The sequence below is a fragment of the Carcharhinus amblyrhynchos genome, unplaced genomic scaffold, assembly GCF_965287045.1.
Source record: "Carcharhinus amblyrhynchos unplaced genomic scaffold, sCarAmb.v2.hapA scaffold_44, whole genome shotgun sequence".
NCBI classification, from domain to species: Eukaryota; Metazoa; Chordata; class Chondrichthyes; order Carcharhiniformes; family Carcharhinidae; genus Carcharhinus; species Carcharhinus amblyrhynchos.
In genome coordinates this window covers 2,592,501-2,612,780 of record NW_027649785.1, presented here as the reverse complement: position 1 = coordinate 2,612,780, position 20,280 = coordinate 2,592,501, and the positions used below count along the sequence as shown (strand labels likewise).

Here is a 20,280-nt window from a genome sequence, read left to right as displayed (position 1 = left end):
AGAGAGAGAGGGAGTGCATGTGTGTGTGAGAGAGAGAGGGAGCGCATGTGTGTGTGAGAGAGAGAGGGAGTGCATGTGTGTGTGAGAGAGAGGGAGTGCATGTGTGTGTGAGAGAGAGGGAGTGCATGTGTGTGTGAGAGAGAGAGGGAGTGCATGTGTGTGTGAGAGAGAGAGGGAGTGCATGTGTGTGTGAGAGAGAGAGAGGGAGTGCATGTGTGTGTGAGAGAGAGGGAGTGCATGTGTGTGTGAGAGAGAGGGAGTGCATGTGTGTGAGAGAGAGAGAGGGAGTGCATGTGTGTGAGAGAGAGGGAGTGCGTGTGTGTGAGAGAGGGGGAGGGAGCACGTGTGTGAAAGAGAGAGAGAGAGAAGAGGAGTGCATGTGTGTGTGAGAGAGTGAAAGAGGGAGTGCGTGTTTGAGAGAGAGAGAGGGAGTGCATGTGTGTGTGAGAGAGTGAGAGAGGGAGTGCATGTGTGTGTGAGAGAGAGGGAGTGCATGTGTGTGTGAGAGAGAGAGGGAGTGCATGTGTGTGTGAGAGAGAGAGGGAGTGCATGTGTGTGTGAGAGAGAGAGGGAGTGCATGTGTGTGTGAGAGAGAGAGGGAGTGCATGTGTGTGTGAGAGAGAGAGGGAGTGCATGTGTGTGAGAGAGAGAGGGAGTGCATGTGTGTGAGAGAGAGAGGGAGTGCATGTGTGTGAGAGAGAGAGGGAGTGCATGTGTGTGAGAGAGAGAGGGAGTGCATGTGTGTGAGAGAGAGAGGGAGTGCATGTGTGTGTGAGAGAGAGGGAGTGCATGTGTGTGTGAGAGAGAGGGAGTGCATGTGTGTGTGAGAGAGAGGGAGCACGTGTGTGAGAGAGAGAGAAGAGGAGTGCATGTGTGTGTGAGAGAGGGAGTGCATGTGTGTGAGGGAGAGAGGGAGCGCGTGTGAGGGAGAGAGGGAGCGCGTGTGAGGGAGAGAGGGAGCACGTGTGAGGGAGAGAGGGAGCGCGTGTGAGAGAGAGAGAGGGAGCGCGTGTGAGAGAGAGAGAGAGAGAAGAGGAGTGCATGTGTGTGTGAGAGAGTGAGAGAGGGAGTGCATGTGTGTGAGAGAGAGAGGGAGCGCGTCTGAGGGAGAGAGGGAGCACGTGTGAGGGAGAGAGGGAGCACGTGTGAGGGAGAGAGGGAGCACGTGTGAGGGAGAGAGGGAGCGCGTGTGAGAGAGAGAGAAGAGGAGTGCATGTGTGTGTGAGAGAGTGAGAGAGGGAGTGCATGTGTGTGTGAGAGAGAGAGAGAGAGAGGGAGCGCATGTGTGAGAGAGAGGGAGTGCATGTGTGTGTGAGAGAGAGGGAGTGCGTGTGTGTGAGAGAGAGGGAGCGCGTGTGTGTGAGAGAGAGGGAGCGCGCGTGTGTGAGAGAGAGGGAGCGCGTGTGTGTGAGAGAGAGAGAGAGAGGGAGCACGCGTGTGTGAGAGAGAGGGAGCACGTGTGTGAGAGAGAGAGAGAGAAGAGGAGTGCATGTGTGTGTGAGAGAGTGAGAGAGGGAGTGCATGTGTGTGTGAGAGAGAGGGAGCGCGTGTGTGTGAGAGAGAGGGAGCGCGTGTGTGTGAGAGAGAGGGAGCGCGTGTGTGTGAGAGAGAGGGAGCGCGTGTGTGTGAGAGAGAGGGAGCGCGTGTGTGTGAGAGAGAGGGAGCGCGTGTGTGTGAGAGAGGGAGCACGTGTGTGTGAGAGAGAGAGAGAGAGGGAGCACGCGTGTGTGAGAGAGAGGGAGCACGCGTGTGAGAGAGAGAGAGAGAAGAGGAGTGCATGTGTGTGTGAGAGAGTGAGAGAGGGAGTGCATGTGTGTGTGAGAGAGTGAGAGAGGGAGTGCATGTGTGTGAGAGAGTGAGAGAGGGAGTGCATGTGTGTGTGAGAGAGAGGGAGTGCATGTGAGAGAGAGAGGGAGCGCGTGTGTGTGAGAGAGAGGGAGCGCGTGTGTGTGAGAGAGAGAGAGAGAGGGAGCACGCGTGTGTGAGAGAGAGGGAGCACGTGTGTGAGAGAGAGAGAGAAGAGGAATGCATGTGTGTGTGAGAGAGTGAGAGAGGGCGTGCATGTGTGTGTGAGAGAGAGGGAGCGCGTGTGAGAGAGAGAGGGAGCGCGTGTGAGAGAGAGAGGGAGCGCGTGTGAGAGAGAGAGGGAGCGCGTGTGAGAGAGAGAGGGAGCGCGTGTGAGAGAGAGAGGGAGCGCGTGTGTGTGAGAGAGAGGGAGCACGCGTGTGCGAGAGAGAGGGAGCACACGTGTGAGAGAGAGAGAGAGCACACGTGTGAGAGAGAGAGGTAGCACACGTGTGAGAGAGAGAGGGAGCACGCGTGTGAGAGAGAGAAGGAGCACACGTGTGAGTGAGAGAGGGAGCACACGTGTGAGTGAGAGAGAGGGAGCGCGTGTGTGTGGGAGAGAGAGGGAATGCGTATGTGAGAGAGGGAGCATGTGTGCGAGAGAGAGAGCACGTGTGAGAGAGAGTGAGCGCGTGTGAGAGAGAGAGGGAGGGAGTGCATGTGTGTGTGAGAGAGAGGAAGTGCATGTGTGTATGTTTGTGAGAGAGAAAAAGAGAGAGAGCGGGTGTGTGTGTGAGAGAGAGAGAAAGAGAGAGGAAGGGTGTGTGAGTGAGAGAAAGAGAGGGAGTGTGTGTGTGAAAGAGACAGAAAGAGAGAGGAAGTGTGTGTGTGAGATAAAGAGAGGGTGTGTGTGTGTGAAAGACTGAGAATGTGTATGTGAGAGCGAGGGAATGTGTGTGTGTGTTTGTGTGTGTGAGAGAGTTAGAGTGTGTGTATGTGAGAGAGCAAGGTGTGTGTGTGTGTGAGTGAGAGTGAGGGCATGTGTGTGTGTGACAGAGCAAAGGAGTGTGTATGTGAGAGAGCAAGGATGTCTGTGTGTGTGAGAGAGCGAGGGAACGTTTGTCTGTGTGTATGAGAGCGAGGGAGTGTGTGTGTGCGCACACACGTGTGTGTGAAAGAGCGAGGGAATGTGTGTGTGTTAGAGGATGTGTGTGTGAGAGCGCAAGGGAATGTGTGTGTGAGTGTGTGAGAGAGCAAGGGAATATGTGTGTGTGTGTGTGAGATAAAGAGAGGGTGTGTGTGTGTGAGAACGAGGGAGTGTGTGTGTGCGCACGTGTGTGAGAGAGAGCAAGGGAATGTGTGAGTGTGTGTGTGTGCGCGAGACAGAGAGGGAGTGTGTGTGTGTGTGTGTGTGTGTGTGTGTGTGTGTGTGTGTGTGTGTGTGTGTGTGTGTAGGACAGAGAGAGAGAGCAAGGGAATGTGTAAGTGTGTGTGTGTGCGCGAGACAGAGAGAGGGTGTGTGTGTGTAGGAGAGAGAGAGAGAGCAAGGGAGAGTGTGTGTGTGTGTGTGTGTGTGTGTGTTTGTGTGTGTGTGTGTGTGTGTGTGTGTGTGTGTGTGTGTGTGTGTGTGTGTGTGTTTGTGTTTGTGTGTGTGTGTGTGTGTGTGTGTGTGTGTAGGAGAGAGAGCGAGCCGGGGGGAGGGATGAGGTGGTGGTGTGTGTGAGTGAGGGAGTGTGTGTGTATTCTTTTCAATAACTCCAGTATCCTTTGTGTACAAGAGCTGTGCACATGAATTACTGCACTGATCATTTATAAAGTGGCAGAATTACAGCCCATCGACTCTGCACTGACCACAGACTCATCCCCCAATACTGAGGAGCAATTTTCCATGCTTAATCCACACATCTTTTATTGTATTTATTACAGTCACACCTGGTTGAAAGGATACAGGAGAACACGTTACCTTGGGAGGGGTATATTGATCTTAGAGGCTGTGGGAGGAGTGCGTGAGGTATTCTGTAACTCAGCAATAGATCAGTAAACTCACTTCGAACTTCAGAGTAACTATTTAAAATATCCAGACCAGATGCTGCACGGGACTCTTCCTCACCCCCACACCCACCCTGACTGCATTCCCCCCACCTTTGATTTGTGTGGGATTCCTGTCGATCCTAACAGCAGGGCCTTGTTAGAATAAGTCTGTGTAGAGGACTGAGTGTTACCTGATTACATTGACAACATGGCCATGGGGTGGGGGTGGGTGACACTGCAAGGTGACGGTGTGGTCTCAGTCAAGGATCGGCAGTCAGGGTGTTTGTTTATTCAGTTGTGGGAATGGATCGCTGGCTGGGCCAGTATTTATTATGTGGGTGTGCTGGCGTTGGACTGGCGTAAACACAGTAAAAAGTCTGACAACACCAGGTTTTAGTCCAACCGATTTATTAGATAATAGACTCACAAGCTTTCGAGGTTTCCCTCTTCGTCAGGTGAATGGAGAGTGACTCTCCATTCACCTGACGAAGAGGGAAACCTCGAAAGCTTGTGAGTCTATTATCAAATAAATCGGTTGGACTAAAACCTGGTGTTGTCAGACTTTTTCCAGTATTTATTGCCCACCCCTAGTTGCCCTTGAAGGGCAGTTGAGAGCCAGCCACATTGCTGTGGCTCTGGAGTCACATGTAGGCCAGGCCGGGTAAGGATGGCAGATTTCCTTCCCTAAGAGACAATACCCCTGGAGACAATAGGCTAGGCCTCACACTGGAAGGGTAGGCTGGGGTAGTAGGAGGTCTTGATGATTGTGGTAATCATTGCAGCTCAATTCATTGAGGCATTTCTGAGCGACACAATACAGCTTTAGAAAAATGGCTTCCCTTTTTCTTAATTGAGTGACACTCGTTAGTATCAACCTTTAAAAAAAATGTTTTTCATGAGTTTCATGAATTTGGAGTGGCTGAGATTGCTACGTCTTATTTATCTGTGGCACAGAAATCCTCTGTCTGTTTGTAAAATAATGAAGGGGCTAGTAATTTCACCGCGTCTCCCTGAGGGTCACTGGGGCAGTGAATAATGGCAGAGTGAAAATGGAATCGGCGAAATCAGGAGGATGGAGGAGATATTAAAGGTGGGGAGGGGCTGCAGTGTGTGGTGGGGCCACTCAGGTAATTAGTGCTGACAGCTCGTGGCTGTGTGTGGGGATCTGAGACTGCAAAGATCAAAAACAAACACCCACCTTCCTGATCATTAGGATATGGTGGCTTGTTAAATGAGATACCAGTAGGGACGGGAGAGGATCAAATGGAACAACAGACAAGGGGCAGGAGCAGAGTCCCGGCTGATTTAACGCTGGGGTTTATTTTTCTGAAAGAGAATTGCAGCCTTTCAGTTGCAAAGTAAGAGGAGAACACTAGCTAATTAATACCATTTGTTAAAGCTCTGGGAGATCCATCAGGCCTGTGCTTCCTGATTTTAATTAGCTTTCACTCCAACTAAACCTTGAGTTTAAAATCCTCATTTCTCTCCATGGCCTCACCCTGATATCAGCCAGCACTCCAGCCCAGCAGGGTCTCAGCTTTCCTCTGCATTCTGGCTCTGGAGTATCGGTACCCTGAGTGGTCAGGCCTCGAGTTATCTGCTCATGGAGCTCCGTATTCCCCTCACTGACACCACTCTCTCTCCTTGGTTCACCCTCTCTGATGTGTCCTTACAAAAGCAAAATACTCCATGTTGTGAATCTCACAGAGAAACAGAAGCTGCTGAAAATACATGGCAGGCCAGGCAGCATCTGTGGAGGGAGAAAGGGGAGCTGCAGCTTCCTGGCTCCCCAGTGTCCCTAGAACCATAGAAAATTACAGCTCAGAAACAGGCCTTTTGGCCCTTCTTGTCTGTGCTGAACCATTTTTTACCTAGTCCCACTGACCTGCTCTTGGACCTGCACTGACCTCCACACCCCTCTCATCCATGAACCCGTCCAAGTTTTTCTTAAATGTTAAAAGTATAGAACCAATTTGGGGATTACCTCAAAGGTGCTCTTGGGTACAGGTTAACCCAGCTACTGTCCAGAAAGGCTCACCTGCCCTGGTCAAAGACACTGGGAACCATCCAACAAACTGGTTTAAATCGTTAACTTTGAATGTTCCTGCTTGCCTCACACCAGTAGTCACTCTGCAGGAGTTCTAACTTCAGAATCATAGAAATGTAGAATTCCTACAGTGCATTTGGCTCATCAAGTCTGCACCGACCACAGTCCCACCCAGGCACTATTCCCATAACCCCACGTATTTACCCTGCTAATCCCCTGACACTAGAGTCAATTTAGCATGGCCAATCCACCTGACCCACACATCTTTGGACTGTGGGAGGAAATCAGAGCATCCGGAGGAAACCCTTGGCAGACACGGGGAGAACGTGTAGACTCTGCACAGACAGTGATCCAAGCCGGGAATCGAACCCGGGTCCCTGGCGTTGCGAGGCAGCAGTGCGTGCCACCCGTGGAGAGAGACAGATGGAGAGACAGAAGGAGTTAACTGTGAGAATTCCGCAGCCCAATGATCGGACAGCAATGGAGGAGAAATAGAATCTTTCTTTTGGGTTACAGTCTGTGCAAAGTGTGTGATATTGTAATATAACACATATAAAAAGACAGCTTCGGATATTGACATAGATTAACAGCAGCACTGACAGTAACTCAGTTAATTTCCCTCTGGTCTTGCTTACGCTGTCTGCCAGTTATTCTGTTAACCCCTTGCTGAACCTCAAAGCTCAGAGTAGCTGCAGTCTAAACCAGATGGTATTAACCTATTCATGTCTCCATTGTGTACACTCCACAATCAGGTGTGTGTGGGTGTGTGCGTGTGTGTGTGCGTGCGTGTGTGTGTGTGTGCCTGGGGGCAGGGGGAGGGGGGGTGGTGGTGCAGGGCGGAGGCAGGGCAGAGGCAGAGCGGGGGCAGAGGTAGCATTAGTGATCACAGGCTCCCATTGCTCTCAGTCCGCACAAACACAATGCTGATTGTAATGTGGCACTGCCAAGCTGTGGAAGAAAATGCTAACACCTCCCCCACCCCCCACCCCTACCCCCTCTAGTCTAGTCACAGTGCCACTATGCCACCGTTTCCCAACTCCATATTTTTGTGCAGGATTTGATTTGATTTGATTGGATTTATTATTGTCATATGTATTAACATACAGTGAAAAGTATTGTTTCTTGCGCACTATACAGACAAAACATACTGTTCATAGAGAAGGAAATGAGAGAGTGCAGAATTTAGATTAATAGCTAGGATCATCACTAGGAAACGATAATTGTCAATAAAAGTATACACACACACACACACACACACACACATACCAGTGTTGTGAAGTTGGGGAGTGTAATTGTAGGGTGGTGATTCTATAATGCTCGGAGGGGAATGCATTGTATGGTCCCTTTTAAAAGGTGATGCTTTTTCCATGTTTATGGAGTTAGTACACGGAGAGTCCCAAACTTAAGCATTTATATCAAAAGGCCAAGCAACAGTTTTACCAAGGCAATAGACTTTTGAATATTTGAATTTAGCCTATCAATTTGAATTAGGCACTTAGATACCAAGAATCTGTTAAATTTAAACCTGACAGTTTTGACAACCTTGGATCACTCCTGTTGTGGGAAATATTGATGTGTCATCGCAGGTGTAAAAGAAGGGGGCAGTGGGACAAAAAGAGAGAAAAACTGCCACTTGCCACAGCTCAAAGCACAATCCAGATAGTAAAGAAGGAAGAAGTTCCAGGCAGAAGAATCAGTAGAGGAGGCCCAGAATAGTCCAGAAGATACAAACCTGGTTGCAGTTTAGAGAATGACTAAATTCTATTTTTTGTTCATGAGTGGGAATTGTTTTTATTGGATTGGCATTCCATTAGAATCTTGTTTTATTTGGTTTGTTAATAGTTTAGTTAAGTTATTCACTGTTAGATAAATAAGTAGTTATGTGTTGATTTTAGAGTGAGTGTCAGGGATTTATTTCATCACGAGAAGTTGCTGAAGAACAGCAAAGAGACACTCCTCTTTGAGTGTTCTGGTGTTAGTTCCAGAGGGGTATTAACGTCCACTTTTTAACATAAGCACAGACCCGTGTCCTCGCCCTGTCTGCCAGAGAAATTGTAAGCTCAGTGAGAGGAATGGGGCACACTTTGTACAGAGCTACCCATACCTGGCAAACCCCCCAAACTTGGGATAAGACATGGACATACATTAAGGGTGAGCAGCCACATTTGCCAGTGTAGGGATTGATCCTGTGACTTTGGGATTACCACACTCTAACCATCCGAGATTCTGGGCGGCAGGTGGCACAGTGGTTAGCATTGCTGCCTCACAACCTCAGGGACCTGGGTTCGATTCCCAGCTTGGGTGGAGTTTGCACATTCTCCCCATGTCTGCATGGGTTTCCTCTGGGTGCTTTGGTTTCCTCCCACAGTCTGAAAGACGTGCTGAATAGGTGCATATCTCCGCCAGTGTACCTGAACAGGTGCTGGATTGTGGCGACTAGGGGATTTTCACAATAACTTCATTGCAGTGTTAGTGTAACCCTACTTGTGACACTCATAAATAAACTTTAAACTTAACCATCAATGATTTACCCTGCTAATCCCCTGACACTAGGGTCAATTTAGCATGGCCAATCCACCTGACCCACACATCTTTGGACTGTGGTAGGAAATTGGAGCATCCTTCACTGAACTGCCCAGGTAGATGAGACGGGGAGCCAGCGAGCTAATGAAGGCAACACGGCAGATAGACAAGCAAGTACAAAGCAGCTCATGTTCTGGGCGTGACATGTTTACATAAACACTTTCCATTATAAGTGTCGAGATTGGAATTTATAATGGGAAAAGTTGATCCAAAAGTGTGAGAAAAACATATCATCAGGAAGTATGGTTTTGCAAACAGGAATGCATGTGAACTGGCATTTTTATTATTAGTTAATTATGTTTCTCAGCACTGTTTTAAACCTCGTACACCGTTCCACTCTATATCCAATAAGGAGGATTTGTTTTCAATCCCAGTGGCAGGGTTGAGATTGGGCGTTGGTTACTTGGTGCCTTGTTGGGGGAGCTGGGGAAAGGGCAGCTCCCCTCTGTGTCTCGGCAAATATTTAACCCTTAACAGCATCACTAAAAGCAGATTACCTGGCCATTATAACATTGCTTATTGTGCGATCCTGCTGTGTGCAACATGGCCACCATGTTTCCCTCTGAGTTTGGGAAAGGGTGCTATATAAACGCAAGTTCTTTCTGTGACATTCTTGGAGCTTGTCAGGACATGAAGAGGTTAAAGGTTGGTTGCTCTTTTTGGGTTTTTTGTTTATCAAAGGGCATTTGCTGCTGGAAAAATGATGCCTTCACATTGTTTGCGATCGTCTAACTGTGTGTTTCTCTCTCTTCACAGTCCCTGGAAAGCACTCGCCGTATGCTGCAACTGGTGGAGGAGGTACTGTGCCCATAAATTTAATTTATTTTCTGCATTGGTAAATTCCTGATGAAGCCATAGCCACATAGAACATAGAAAAACTATAGCACAAACAGGCCCTTGGGCCCACAAGTTGCGCTGATCATATTCCTACCTCCTAGGCCTACCTATAACCCTCAATCCTATTAAATCCCATGTACTCATCCAGAAGTCTCTTAAAAGACCCCAATGAGTTCACCTCCACCACCACTGACGGCAGCCGATTCCACTCACTCACCACCCTCTGAGTGAAAAACTTACCCCTGACATCTCCTCTGTACCTGCTCCCCAGCCCCTTAAACCTGTGTCCTCTCGTAGCGACCATTTCAGCCCTGGGAAAAAGCCTCTGAGAATCCACCCAATCTATACTTCTCAACATCCTATACACCTCTATCAGGTCACCTCTCATCTTTTGTCTCTCCAGGGAGAAAAGACCGAGTTCCCTCAACCTATCCTCATAAGGCATGCCTCCCAATCCAGGCAACATCCTTGTAAATCTCCTCTGCACCCTTTCAATAGCTTTCACATCTTTCTTGTAATGAGGCGACCAGAACTGTGCACAGTACTCTGAGTGGGGTCTGACTAGGGTCTTATAAAGTTGCAGCATTACCTCCCGACTCCTGAACTCAATCCCTCGATTAATGAAGGCCTGTACACCGTACGCCTTCTTGACCACATTCTCCAACTGCGAGGCCAATTTAAGAGTCCTATGGACCCGGACTCCAAGGTCCTTCTGAACCTCTACACTGCTAAGACTCCTACCCTTGATATTGCACTCCTTCATCCCATTGGACCGTCCAAAATGGACCACTACACATTTATCCGCGTTGAAGTCCATCTGCCACTTCTCCGCCCAGTCTTGCATCCTATCTATGTCGCGCTGCAACTTCTGACATCCCTCCAGACTATCCACAACACCACCAACCTTCGTATCTTTGGCAAACTTACTAACCCATCCCTCCACTTCCTCATCCAGGTCATTTATGAAAATTACCATCAGCCAGGGTCCCAGAACAGATCCCTGGGGCAGTCCACTGGTGACCGACGTCCATGCAGAAAAAGACCCATCCACAACCACTCTCTGCCTTCTGCAGGCAAGCCAGTTCTGGATCCACAAGGCAACGTCCCCTTGGATCCCATGCCCCCTCATTTTCTCAAGAAGTCTTGCATGGGGGACTTTATCAAACGCCTTGCTGAAGTCCATATAAACCACATCTACCACTCTTCCTTTGTCAATGTGTTTAGTCACATTTTCAAAGAACTCAACCAGGCTCGTAAGGCACAATCTGCCCTTGACAAAGCCGTGCTGACTATTTTTGATCATACTAAACTTCTCTAAATGTTCATAAATCCTGTCCCTCAGGATCCTCTCCATCAATTTACCAACCACTGAGGCCAGACTCATCGGTCGGTAATTTCCCAGGTTATCCCTGGTCCCTTTCTTGAAAATAGGAACCACATCCACAATCCTCCAATCCTTCGGAACCTCTGCCGTCTCCATCAACAACACAAAGATCATCGCCAGGGGCTCTGCAATCTCTTCCCTCACCTCCCACAGTAACCTGGGGTACATCCCATCTGGTCCTGGCGACTTATCTATCTTAGAATTTAAAAGTTCCAACACATCCTCTTTCTTAACATCCACATACTCAATCTTTTCAGTCCGCCGCAAACCTGCAGTACAACCAGCTAGATCTTTTTCCACCGTGAATACCAAGGTAAAGTATTCATTAAGCACCTCTGCTATTTCTACTGGTTCCATACAAACTTTCCCGCCTTCACATTTTATAGGACCTATTCCTTCACATCTCATCCTTTTACTTTTCACATAGAGGTTATTGCAGAAGGTCGAGGGACATGGAGTTGGGGGTAGGGTGTTAGCGTGGATAGAGGATTGGTTGTCAATTAGGAGGCAGAGAGTGGGGGTCAACGGGTGCTATTCGGATTGGCGGATGGTGACTAGTGGAGTGCCCCAGGGGTCGGTGCTGGGGCCTCAGCTTTTTACCATTTATATAGATGATCTGGAGGAGGGAACCGAGTGTATGGTGTCGAAATTTGCTGATGACACCAAGATTGGGGGAACAGCAAATTGTGCGGAGGGTGTGGAGAGTCTGCAGAAGGATCTAGATAGGCTGGGCGAATGGGCCAGGAAATGGCAAATGGAATTTAATGTTGGCAAGTGTGAGGTGGTCCACTTTGGTAGGAAGAATGGTAGGAAGGACTATTACTTACGGGGCGAAAAACTGCAGCAGGCGACGGTGCAGAGGGACCTCGGGGTCCTTGTGCATGAGTCGCAAAAACCCAGCCTGCAGGTGCAGCAGGTGGTCAGGAAGGCGAATGGGATGCTGGCCTTCATAGCGAGGGGGATTGAATATAAAAGTAGGGAGGTCTTGCTGCAGCTGTATAGGGCATTGGTGAGGCCGCAGCTGGAGTACTGTGTGCAGTTCTGGGCGCCACACCTGCGCAAAGATATTTTGGCCTTGGAGGGAGTGCAGAGGAGGTTTACTAGACTGATACCGGAGTTGAGGGGGTTGAGCTATGAGGAGAGGCTGAATAAACTAGGCTTGTACTCGTTAGAGTTTAGAAGAATGAGGGGAGATCTCATTGAGACGTATAAGATGATGAATGGGATGGATAGGATAGAGGTGGAGAGACTCTTCACGCTCAAAAAAGACAGTAGGACTAGGGGGCACAGCCTCAAGATAAAAGGGGGGCGGTTTAGAACGGAGTTGAGGAGGAACTTCTTCACTCAAAGGATGGTGAATCTCTGGAATTCTCTGCTCGTTGAAGTGGTGGAGGCTGCCCCGCTAAATATTTTTAAGACGCGGGTTGATGGGTTTTTGATAAGAGAGGGGATTAAGGGTTATGGGGAGAGGGCGGGAAAGTGGAACTGAGCAGCGACAGATCAGCCATGATCTTATTGAATGGCGGGGCAGGCTCGAAGGGCTAGATGGCCTACTCCTGCTCCTATTTCTTATGTTCTTAATGTTCTTATGTTCTTATATTTGTAGAACGCCTTAGGGTTCTCCTTAATCTTACCTGGCAAGGCCTTCTCATGACCACTTCTGGCTCTCCTAATTTCCTTTTTAAGTTCCTTCCTACAACCTGTATACTCCTCTAGATCCTTAACATCTCCCAGCTCTCTGAACCTTCTGTACGCCTTTCTTTTTTTTTGACTAGGTTCATTACAACCTTCGTGCACCACGGTTCCAGTAACCTACCAAATCCTCCCTGTCTCATCGGAACGTTGTCATGCAGAACTCCAGACAAACATTCCTTGAAAATCCGCCATCTTCCTTCGGTACTTTCCCCAAGAATACCTCCTTCCAATTTACTTGTCATTTTGAGTATCACATTTCTGTGACATTCTGGGCATTTCTTGGGATCATCATGGAGTGGGATTTACATCGAGTGGGATGAAATGGAAACTTCCTTCCTTCCCCTCCAGCTCTTCCCTCAGCCCAAATTCTGTTTAACGCCCATTGACTACTCTTACCCAAGTGACCTGTGTGGACATCCATGGTGAACACTCTGACCATGAAGGGGCCAAGCTTATCTCACTCAACACTTTATAGTCAGGGGGCCACTTGCACTGGGACCCCTGACCGTTCAGTACCCTCCTTAGCTTAGAAATGTAAGAGAGATATCACTCTTCCTTCTGCTATCTTTACGAGGATCAGTCCTCATAGCACTGATGGGCAATTGGATTGAGATTAGCAATCCAATGTAGGGTTAATATTCCATTGGCGATTGGCAGTGCAGTTGGCAACTTCCCTGTCCCCCACGCTCAGTCCTGGGACCAGGAATACGAATAAACAAAGAGAAATTGAAACTCTCCCCCCTCCCACTTTTGCCCTCTGAGAACAGGCTCAGATTTTATACTTGATTGGAGCCTCAGATGTAAATATTATGAATGAATGAATATTATGCTTCAAGCATTGGAAGAAAACTGCCCTCCAATCTGTTATGGCTGTTTCACTTTGGATTCCGGCTACCATGTGAAACAATCTGGTAAAGCTTGCCAGTTAGTTTTTATTCTACAATGTTTGAGTCGCTTCTTGTTCCAAAAAAGCCAGTTTGACACTGGAGTTAAGGGTTCTAAGAAATCATGAATTGAACAACATGGTTGGAGAAGATGATCTCAGGCTGGTCAAGTTGGTGGTAGAAGTTAACAGTGAAATGGTAGCGGTAACCCTCATTTGTCAAACTATGGTCTTAATTCTTTGGCCCAAGTTGACCATACTACCAGTGACAGGCGACACAGTGGTTAGCATTGCTGCCTCAGGGCCAGGAACCTGGGTTCAATTCCCAGCTTGATTCACTGTCTGTGTGGACTTTGCACGTTCTCCCCATGTTTGCGTGGGGTTCCTCCAGGTGCACCTGTTTCCTCCCACAGTTCAAAGATGTGTGGGTTAGGTGCATTGGCCATGCTAAATGGATTCTTAATGTCCAAAGGTATCGGGTTTCATGGATTAGCCAAGGTAAATGCACAGGGTCATAGGATAGGGCAGAGGGAAGGGCCTGGGTAAGATGCTCTTTCGGAGAATTGGTGCAGATTTGATGAACTGAATGGCCTACCTCTGTACTGTATTTATTCTATGGTTCAATAGTACCCTCTTTATCCAGCCAGAATCATCATCTCCACAAAGTAACCTGTGAGTGATGAAAGGCGCTATATTAGTGCAGGTCCTTCTTTTGGAAATGGACGGGTAGTGGGGATTGTTCTGACCTGTCACGGAACAGGAAACATGCCAACATGGTTATTAAATCTGATTAATCTTCACCACTCAAATACCCTCTCCAGCAAATAATTAGTCTGCTTGTCCCAGTTGATGCACTGAAAAGAACATCTGCTCATGTGAATCTTTGTGCTAATAACACGAGCAATCGACAGACGGGTTGTAAATGTGAATTGGCAGCTTAACTACAGGACAAAGTCTGAGACTCACAGTCTCCACTGGTGTCAACACAAGGATTTTATCCCAACTTTAAGGTTTAAGGTGCGTGGAGAAAAGTTTAGAGGAGATGCGCGAGGCAAATCTTCTACCCAGACGGTGGTGAATGTCTGGAACGTGCTGTCCGGGGAGGTGGTGGGAGCAGATAAAATAGCAGCATTTAAGGGGCAACTAGACAAATCCATGGATAGGATGGGAATGGAAGGATACGGACTCTGTAAGTGCATATGGTTTTAGTTTAGGCAGACATCATGATTGGTGTAGGCTCGGAGGGCCGGAGGGCCTGTTCCTGTGCTGTACCTTTCTTTGTTTTTTAATTCCAATCTGAGTAAAGCATCCAGCAGTATAACTCCAAACCTGGGCTGCATGTGGAGAGAGCCATACTGGTTTATGGGCTTGTCACTGGTGGTGTGAGCAATGTGGCTGATGAATTAAGACCATAACGAAAAGAAAATAAACTTAAGCTACAGCACTGCCATCTATTGCATGCTGAACACTTGCTCCCTACAGATTAAATTAAGTGAAACCCAGGGAGATGGTGCTTAGCTTTGATCAGTTACAACTTTAATCTCGAGGGTGTTTGTTGTCCTTCAGGAGAAGTTAAATAAACTAGGATTGTTTTCACTGGAAAAACAGAGGTTGAGGGGGAGATAGAGGTCTACAAAATTATCAGAGGAACAGACAGGGTGGATGGTCAGAGGCTTTTTCCCAAGGTGGAACTGCCAATTACAAGGCAGCACAGGTTCAAGGTGAGAGGGGGCAAGTTTAAGGGAGATGTGTGGGGGAAGTTTTTCACGCAGAGAGTGGTGGTGGGTGCCTGGAACGTGCTGCCAGAGGAGATGGTGGAAGCAGGCACATTAGCAACATTTAAGAGGTATCTGGATGGGTACGTGAATAGGAAAGGAATACAGGGATATGGACCCAGTAAGGGCAGAAGGTTTTTTTTCGTTTAGTTAGGGCATCATGCTCAGCACAAGCTTGGAGGGCTGAAGAGCCTGTTTAATGTAAGTTCAATACTGCTACATTGTACTGAGGTTCTTGTAAATATTTTACTTTTATGCTAATATTTCCCTGGCATCCAAACGCTCTGGAGGCAGCTGATTGAGGAGAGGCCATCTGGATTAATAAACTGGCTGCCTTGGCAGGCTGTGTATCATTAACCTCATAAACATTTCAAACCACTGAATCTACTGCAGAATATCTTTTTTAAAAATCATTAAACCCAAAGGTTAGCAGTGTAAGATTCTCCTGAATGTTAAGGATGACCGAGAAAGTATGATTCTAAAGCTTTCCGAGTGTCATTTTCAGTTTCAGTCTAGGAGCAGTGGAGCTGACATCCCATAACCTCAGGTAATGACTGGAGCATTCGAGTGGGATGAGGCTCCATAGAATCCCTACAGTGCAGAAAGAGCCATCCAGTCCATCGAGCCTGTACTGACTCTACGAAAGATCCTCCCTCCCAGACCTACCTATGTATTGGTGGCACAGTGGTTAGCACTGCTGCCTCACAGCACCAGGGATCCGGGTTCCATTCCCAGCTTGGCTCACTGTCTGTGTGGAATGTGCACATTCTCTACATACCTGTGTGGGTTTTCTCCAAGTGCTCTGGTTTCCTCCCACAGCCCAAAGATGTGTGGATTAGGTGGATTGACCATGCTAAATTGCCCCTTAGTGAAAGGGGGACTCGCTAGGGTAAATGTATGAGATTATGTGGATAGAACCTGGGTGAGATTGTGGCCAGTGCAGACTTGATGGGCTGAATGGTCTCCCTGTGCACTGTAGGGTTCTAAGATCATGGCCAATCCACCTAACCTGCACATTTCTGACACTAAGGGGCAATTTAGCATGGCCAAACCAAATGACCTGTAGCTGTGTGTAAAAGCTTCTCTGTCTGAACACAGCAATTTTGCAACTACAAAAGGTTCAAAGAGTCAGAGTTCTACAGTACAAAGGAGGCCCTTCAGCCCATCGTGTCTGAACCTACTATCAAACACGTATCTATTCTAATCCCATTTTCCAGCACTTGGTCTGTAGCCTTGTGTGCTAGGGTGTTTCACGTACTCATCTAAATGCTTCTTAAATGTTGTGAGGGGTTCTGCTTCTATCAACTTTTCAGGCAGCGAGTTCCAGATTCCCACCACCCTCTGGGTGAAAAGTTTTTCCTCAGATCTCCTGCTCCTTACTTTAAATCTGCGCCCCCTGGTTATTGATCTCTCTATTAATGGGAAAGGTTCCTGCCTATCCACACTATCTTTGTCCCTCGTAAAGTTGTACACCTCAATCAGGTCCAAAGATGTGCAGGTTTTGTGGATTGGCCGTGCTAACTTACCCCTTAGTGTCCAAAGATGTGTAGGTGAGATGGACTTGCCTTGGGAAATATAGGGTTGTGGGGATAGGGTGTGGGGAAGGGCCTGGGTGGGATGCTCTGTTAGAGCCAGCTGTGAACATGATGGGCTGCATGCCCTCTTTTAAACTGTAGGGATTCTGTGATGTCCCCCCTCAGCCTTCTCTGCTCTTAAGGAAAACAACCCCAACCTAACCAGCTTTTCTTTGTATCTGAAACGCTCCAGCCCAGGCAACGTCCTGGTGAATCTTCCCTGCACTCTTTCCAGTGCTATCACATCCTTCCTGTCGTGTGGTGAGCAGAATTCCACACAGTACTCTAGCTGTGGCCTAATGAGTGTTTTATATAGTTCCATCATAATCTCCCTGCTCTTATATTCTTTGCCTCATTTAATAAAGGCAAGTGTCACATGTGTCTTCTTAACCACCTTACCTACCAGTCAGTGGTAACACTCCCACCTCTGATTTCAAACTCCACTGGAGACATGAAGACAGAGCCTAGGTTGGTGCTTTGGTGCAGGACTGAGGACTCTGTCAGTGATATTGTACTTCAGGTGAGACCTGAAACCCAGGCCCTGTATGCAAATTGCTCAACTTCCTCCAGGCACCACACCCAAAGTGGAACTTGGTGACCATGGACCCCCATTGGATGGGACCGTGATTACTCTGGGCAAAGTATTGAGTGGCTTGCTGTTGCCTCCTGCAATGTGATTGATCAGAAAACTCCCCTGGTCTTACCTACAGGTATATTGGAAGGATTTACACGTTACTAATCAACTTGTTTGGCCAACACTGATTTGATTTATTATTGTCACATGTATTAGCATACAGTGAAAAGTATCGTTTCTGGTGCGCTATGCAGACAAAGCATACCGTTCATAGAGAAGGAAAGGAGAGAGTGCAGAATGGAGTGTTACATGTGAATGTAGTGAACGTGCCTTCCTTGGCCATTGCACCCTGAAGTGGGACTCAAATGTGGAGCTTCTGACCCAGAAACAGGGACATTACCCACTGCACCAGAAAACCTCCCTAAAGCTCAACCAACATAATATAATCAGATAGTTATCATCATAGAAGCCCTATAGTGCAGAAGGAGGCCATTCGGCCCATCGAGTCTGCACCGACCACAATCCCACCCCCAAATCCCTACATATTTACCCCCTAATCCCTCTAACCTATGCATCTCACAACGCTAATGGGCAATTTTAGCACGGCCAATCAACCTAACCCACACATCTTTGGACTGTGGGAGGAAACCGGAGCACCCGGAGGAAACCCATGTGGACACGAGGAGAATGTGCAAACTCCAGGCAGACAGTAACCCAAGCCGGGAATCGAACCCAGGTCCCTGGAGCTGTGAAGCAGCAGTGTTAACCACTGTGCTACCGTGCCACCCAAGTTATTGCCTTGCATTTTTCAGGAGCAAGGTGTATGCGGTGTTAGCTGCCACCTTTCCATACATCACAACAGTGGCTAACTGTTACAAGTGTTTAATTGTGTGTAAGGTGTTCGGAGATGTCCCTGGGTCCTGAAAGATGCTAAATGAATGCAAATTTTTCTGACCTGACTCTGGCTGGAATTTTCCAACTGTTCATGCCAGTGGGATTTTCCACCCAGAGATTGAGTTTGTTGCTAGATTCTCTGTGTTCACTGCAGCGGGAATATGGTATGCACAGTCAGTAAGATTGTGCCCTGTGTCTCTTACTCCATCATAGAAAGATCCAACAAATAGCAAAAAAAAGTTTCTGTTAAAATCTATTAATCAGCATACTTCAATGCAATGTGAAAATTTAGCACATATTCTGTTTTCTGAAAACACGTGAATGGTCTTTTTAGGTGAACAATAATAACGTTCATTAATATGCAGAATTCTTCCCTCTCTTTGTAAAGTCAGCCGTGCCGATGAATGCAGTGCTTTGTGACTCCAGTGTAGAGGTATCTGCACATCCTATTCTGTGAACCTGGACATGCCAGGAGCAGTTCTGACAATTCATTGACTGTAATTTAACTTGACTCCTGTAAACTCAACTGGTAGCACCTTAGAGTCAGAAGCTATATATGTTTTATATAGATTGAGATTGAGGATCAGCCCTTGAATATTGAATGTTGGAACAGGCTAGAGGGGCTGAATGGCCCACTGCCTTGTGTTTCTGTCTTGGATCCGAGTGCCACTCAGGGCTTCAACACGTTGAAACTTGACTGACCTTCCAGTGAGTGGCTGACCTGGTGGTGAGGTGCGATATTGTTAATATTAATTGAAGCAGCCATCGCAGATCCATGTACGTGGCTCAGGGAACAGCAGCAGGTTCTGCTGCTGCTTTGAGCATCCTCCTCCTTCAGAGCTGGACTCCCTGGAGGAGCACATTGTGTTGTCCCTTTTGGTTAACAGCTGATTGGTTACTCATCATCTCTAATACAATGGCCTTGCCAGTAACCCCCTGTTTACTCCTTCCCACCCACCCCTGGACTTGATACAACCTCCTACTTACCCATAAGACCATAAGAAATAGGAACAGGAGTAGGCCATCTAGCCCTTCGAGTCTGCCCCACCATTCGATAAGATCGTGGCTGATCTGAAGTGGATCAGTTCCACTTACCTGCCTGCTGCCTTAATTACCTGCCTTAATTCCCTTATCGATCAGAAATCTATCTACCCATGACTTAAACGTATTCAATGAGGCAGCCTCCACCACTTCAATGGGCAGAGAATTCCAGAGATTCACCACCCTTGAGAGAAGAAGTTCCTCCTCAACTCTATTCTAAACTGTCCCCCCTTATTTTGAGGCTGTGCCCTCTAGTTCTGGTTTCCTTTCTAAGTGGAAAGAATCTCTCTACCTCTACCCTATCTATCCCCTTCATTATCTTGTACATCTCTATAAGATCCCTCCTCAGCCTTCTAAACTCCAATGAGTACAGACCCAATCTACTCAATCTCTCCTCATAAGCTAACCCTCTCATCTCCGGTATCAGCCTGGTGAACCTTCTCTGTACTCCCTCCAAGGCCAATATATCCTTTCGCAAATAAGTGGACCAAAACTATACACACTACTCCAGTTGCGGCCTCACCAGTGCCTTGTACAGTTGCAGCAAGACCTCCCTGCTTTTATATTCTATCCCCCTCGCTATAAAGGCCAACATCCCATTCGCCTTCTTGACCACCTGCTGCACCTACAGACTGGGTTTTTGCGATTTGTGCACAAGGACCCCCAGGTCCCTCTGCACCGTAGCATGCTGCAGCTTTTCACCATTTAAATAATAATCCCTCGTACTATTATTTCTTCCAAAGTGGATAACCTCACATTTGCTAACGTTATACTCTATCTGCCAGGTCCTCGCCCACTCACTCAGCCTATCCAGATCTCTCTGTAGACTTTCCGTGTCCTCCAAGCAATTTGCTTTTCCACTCATCTTCGTGTCATCAGCAAACTTTGTTACCCTACACTCAGCCCCCTCCTCCAGATTGTCTATATAAATGGTAAACAGTTGAGGTCCCAGCACCGATCCCTGCAGCACTCCACTAGTCACCAACTGCCAACCAGAAAAGCACCCATTGATTCCAACTCTCTGCTTCCTGTTAGACAACCAATCCTCAATCCACGCTAATCCTTTACCCCCAACTCCGTGTACCCTAACCTTCTGCAGCAACCTTTTGTGGGGCACCTTATCGAACGCCTTCTGGAAATCTAAAGACACCACATCCACCGGTTCCCCTCTGTCTAC

At 47.8% G+C, this 20,280-nt stretch overlaps 1 protein-coding gene across 3 annotated transcripts in view; it reads left to right on the top strand.

Annotated features, from left to right (window-relative positions):
• Nucleotides 1–20,280, top strand: part of LOC145337152 (synaptosomal-associated protein 25-like) — a 298,706-nt gene that overhangs the window by 225,359 nt on the left and 53,067 nt on the right. For all 3 annotated transcript variants that reach the window (XM_080181939.1, XM_080181938.1, XM_080181940.1), the window contains one exon: nt 9,203–9,244. In XM_080181939.1, the coding sequence (XP_080038065.1) occupies nt 9,203–9,244 (42 nt within the window). The remainder of the gene's footprint in view (nt 1–9,202; nt 9,245–20,280) is intronic.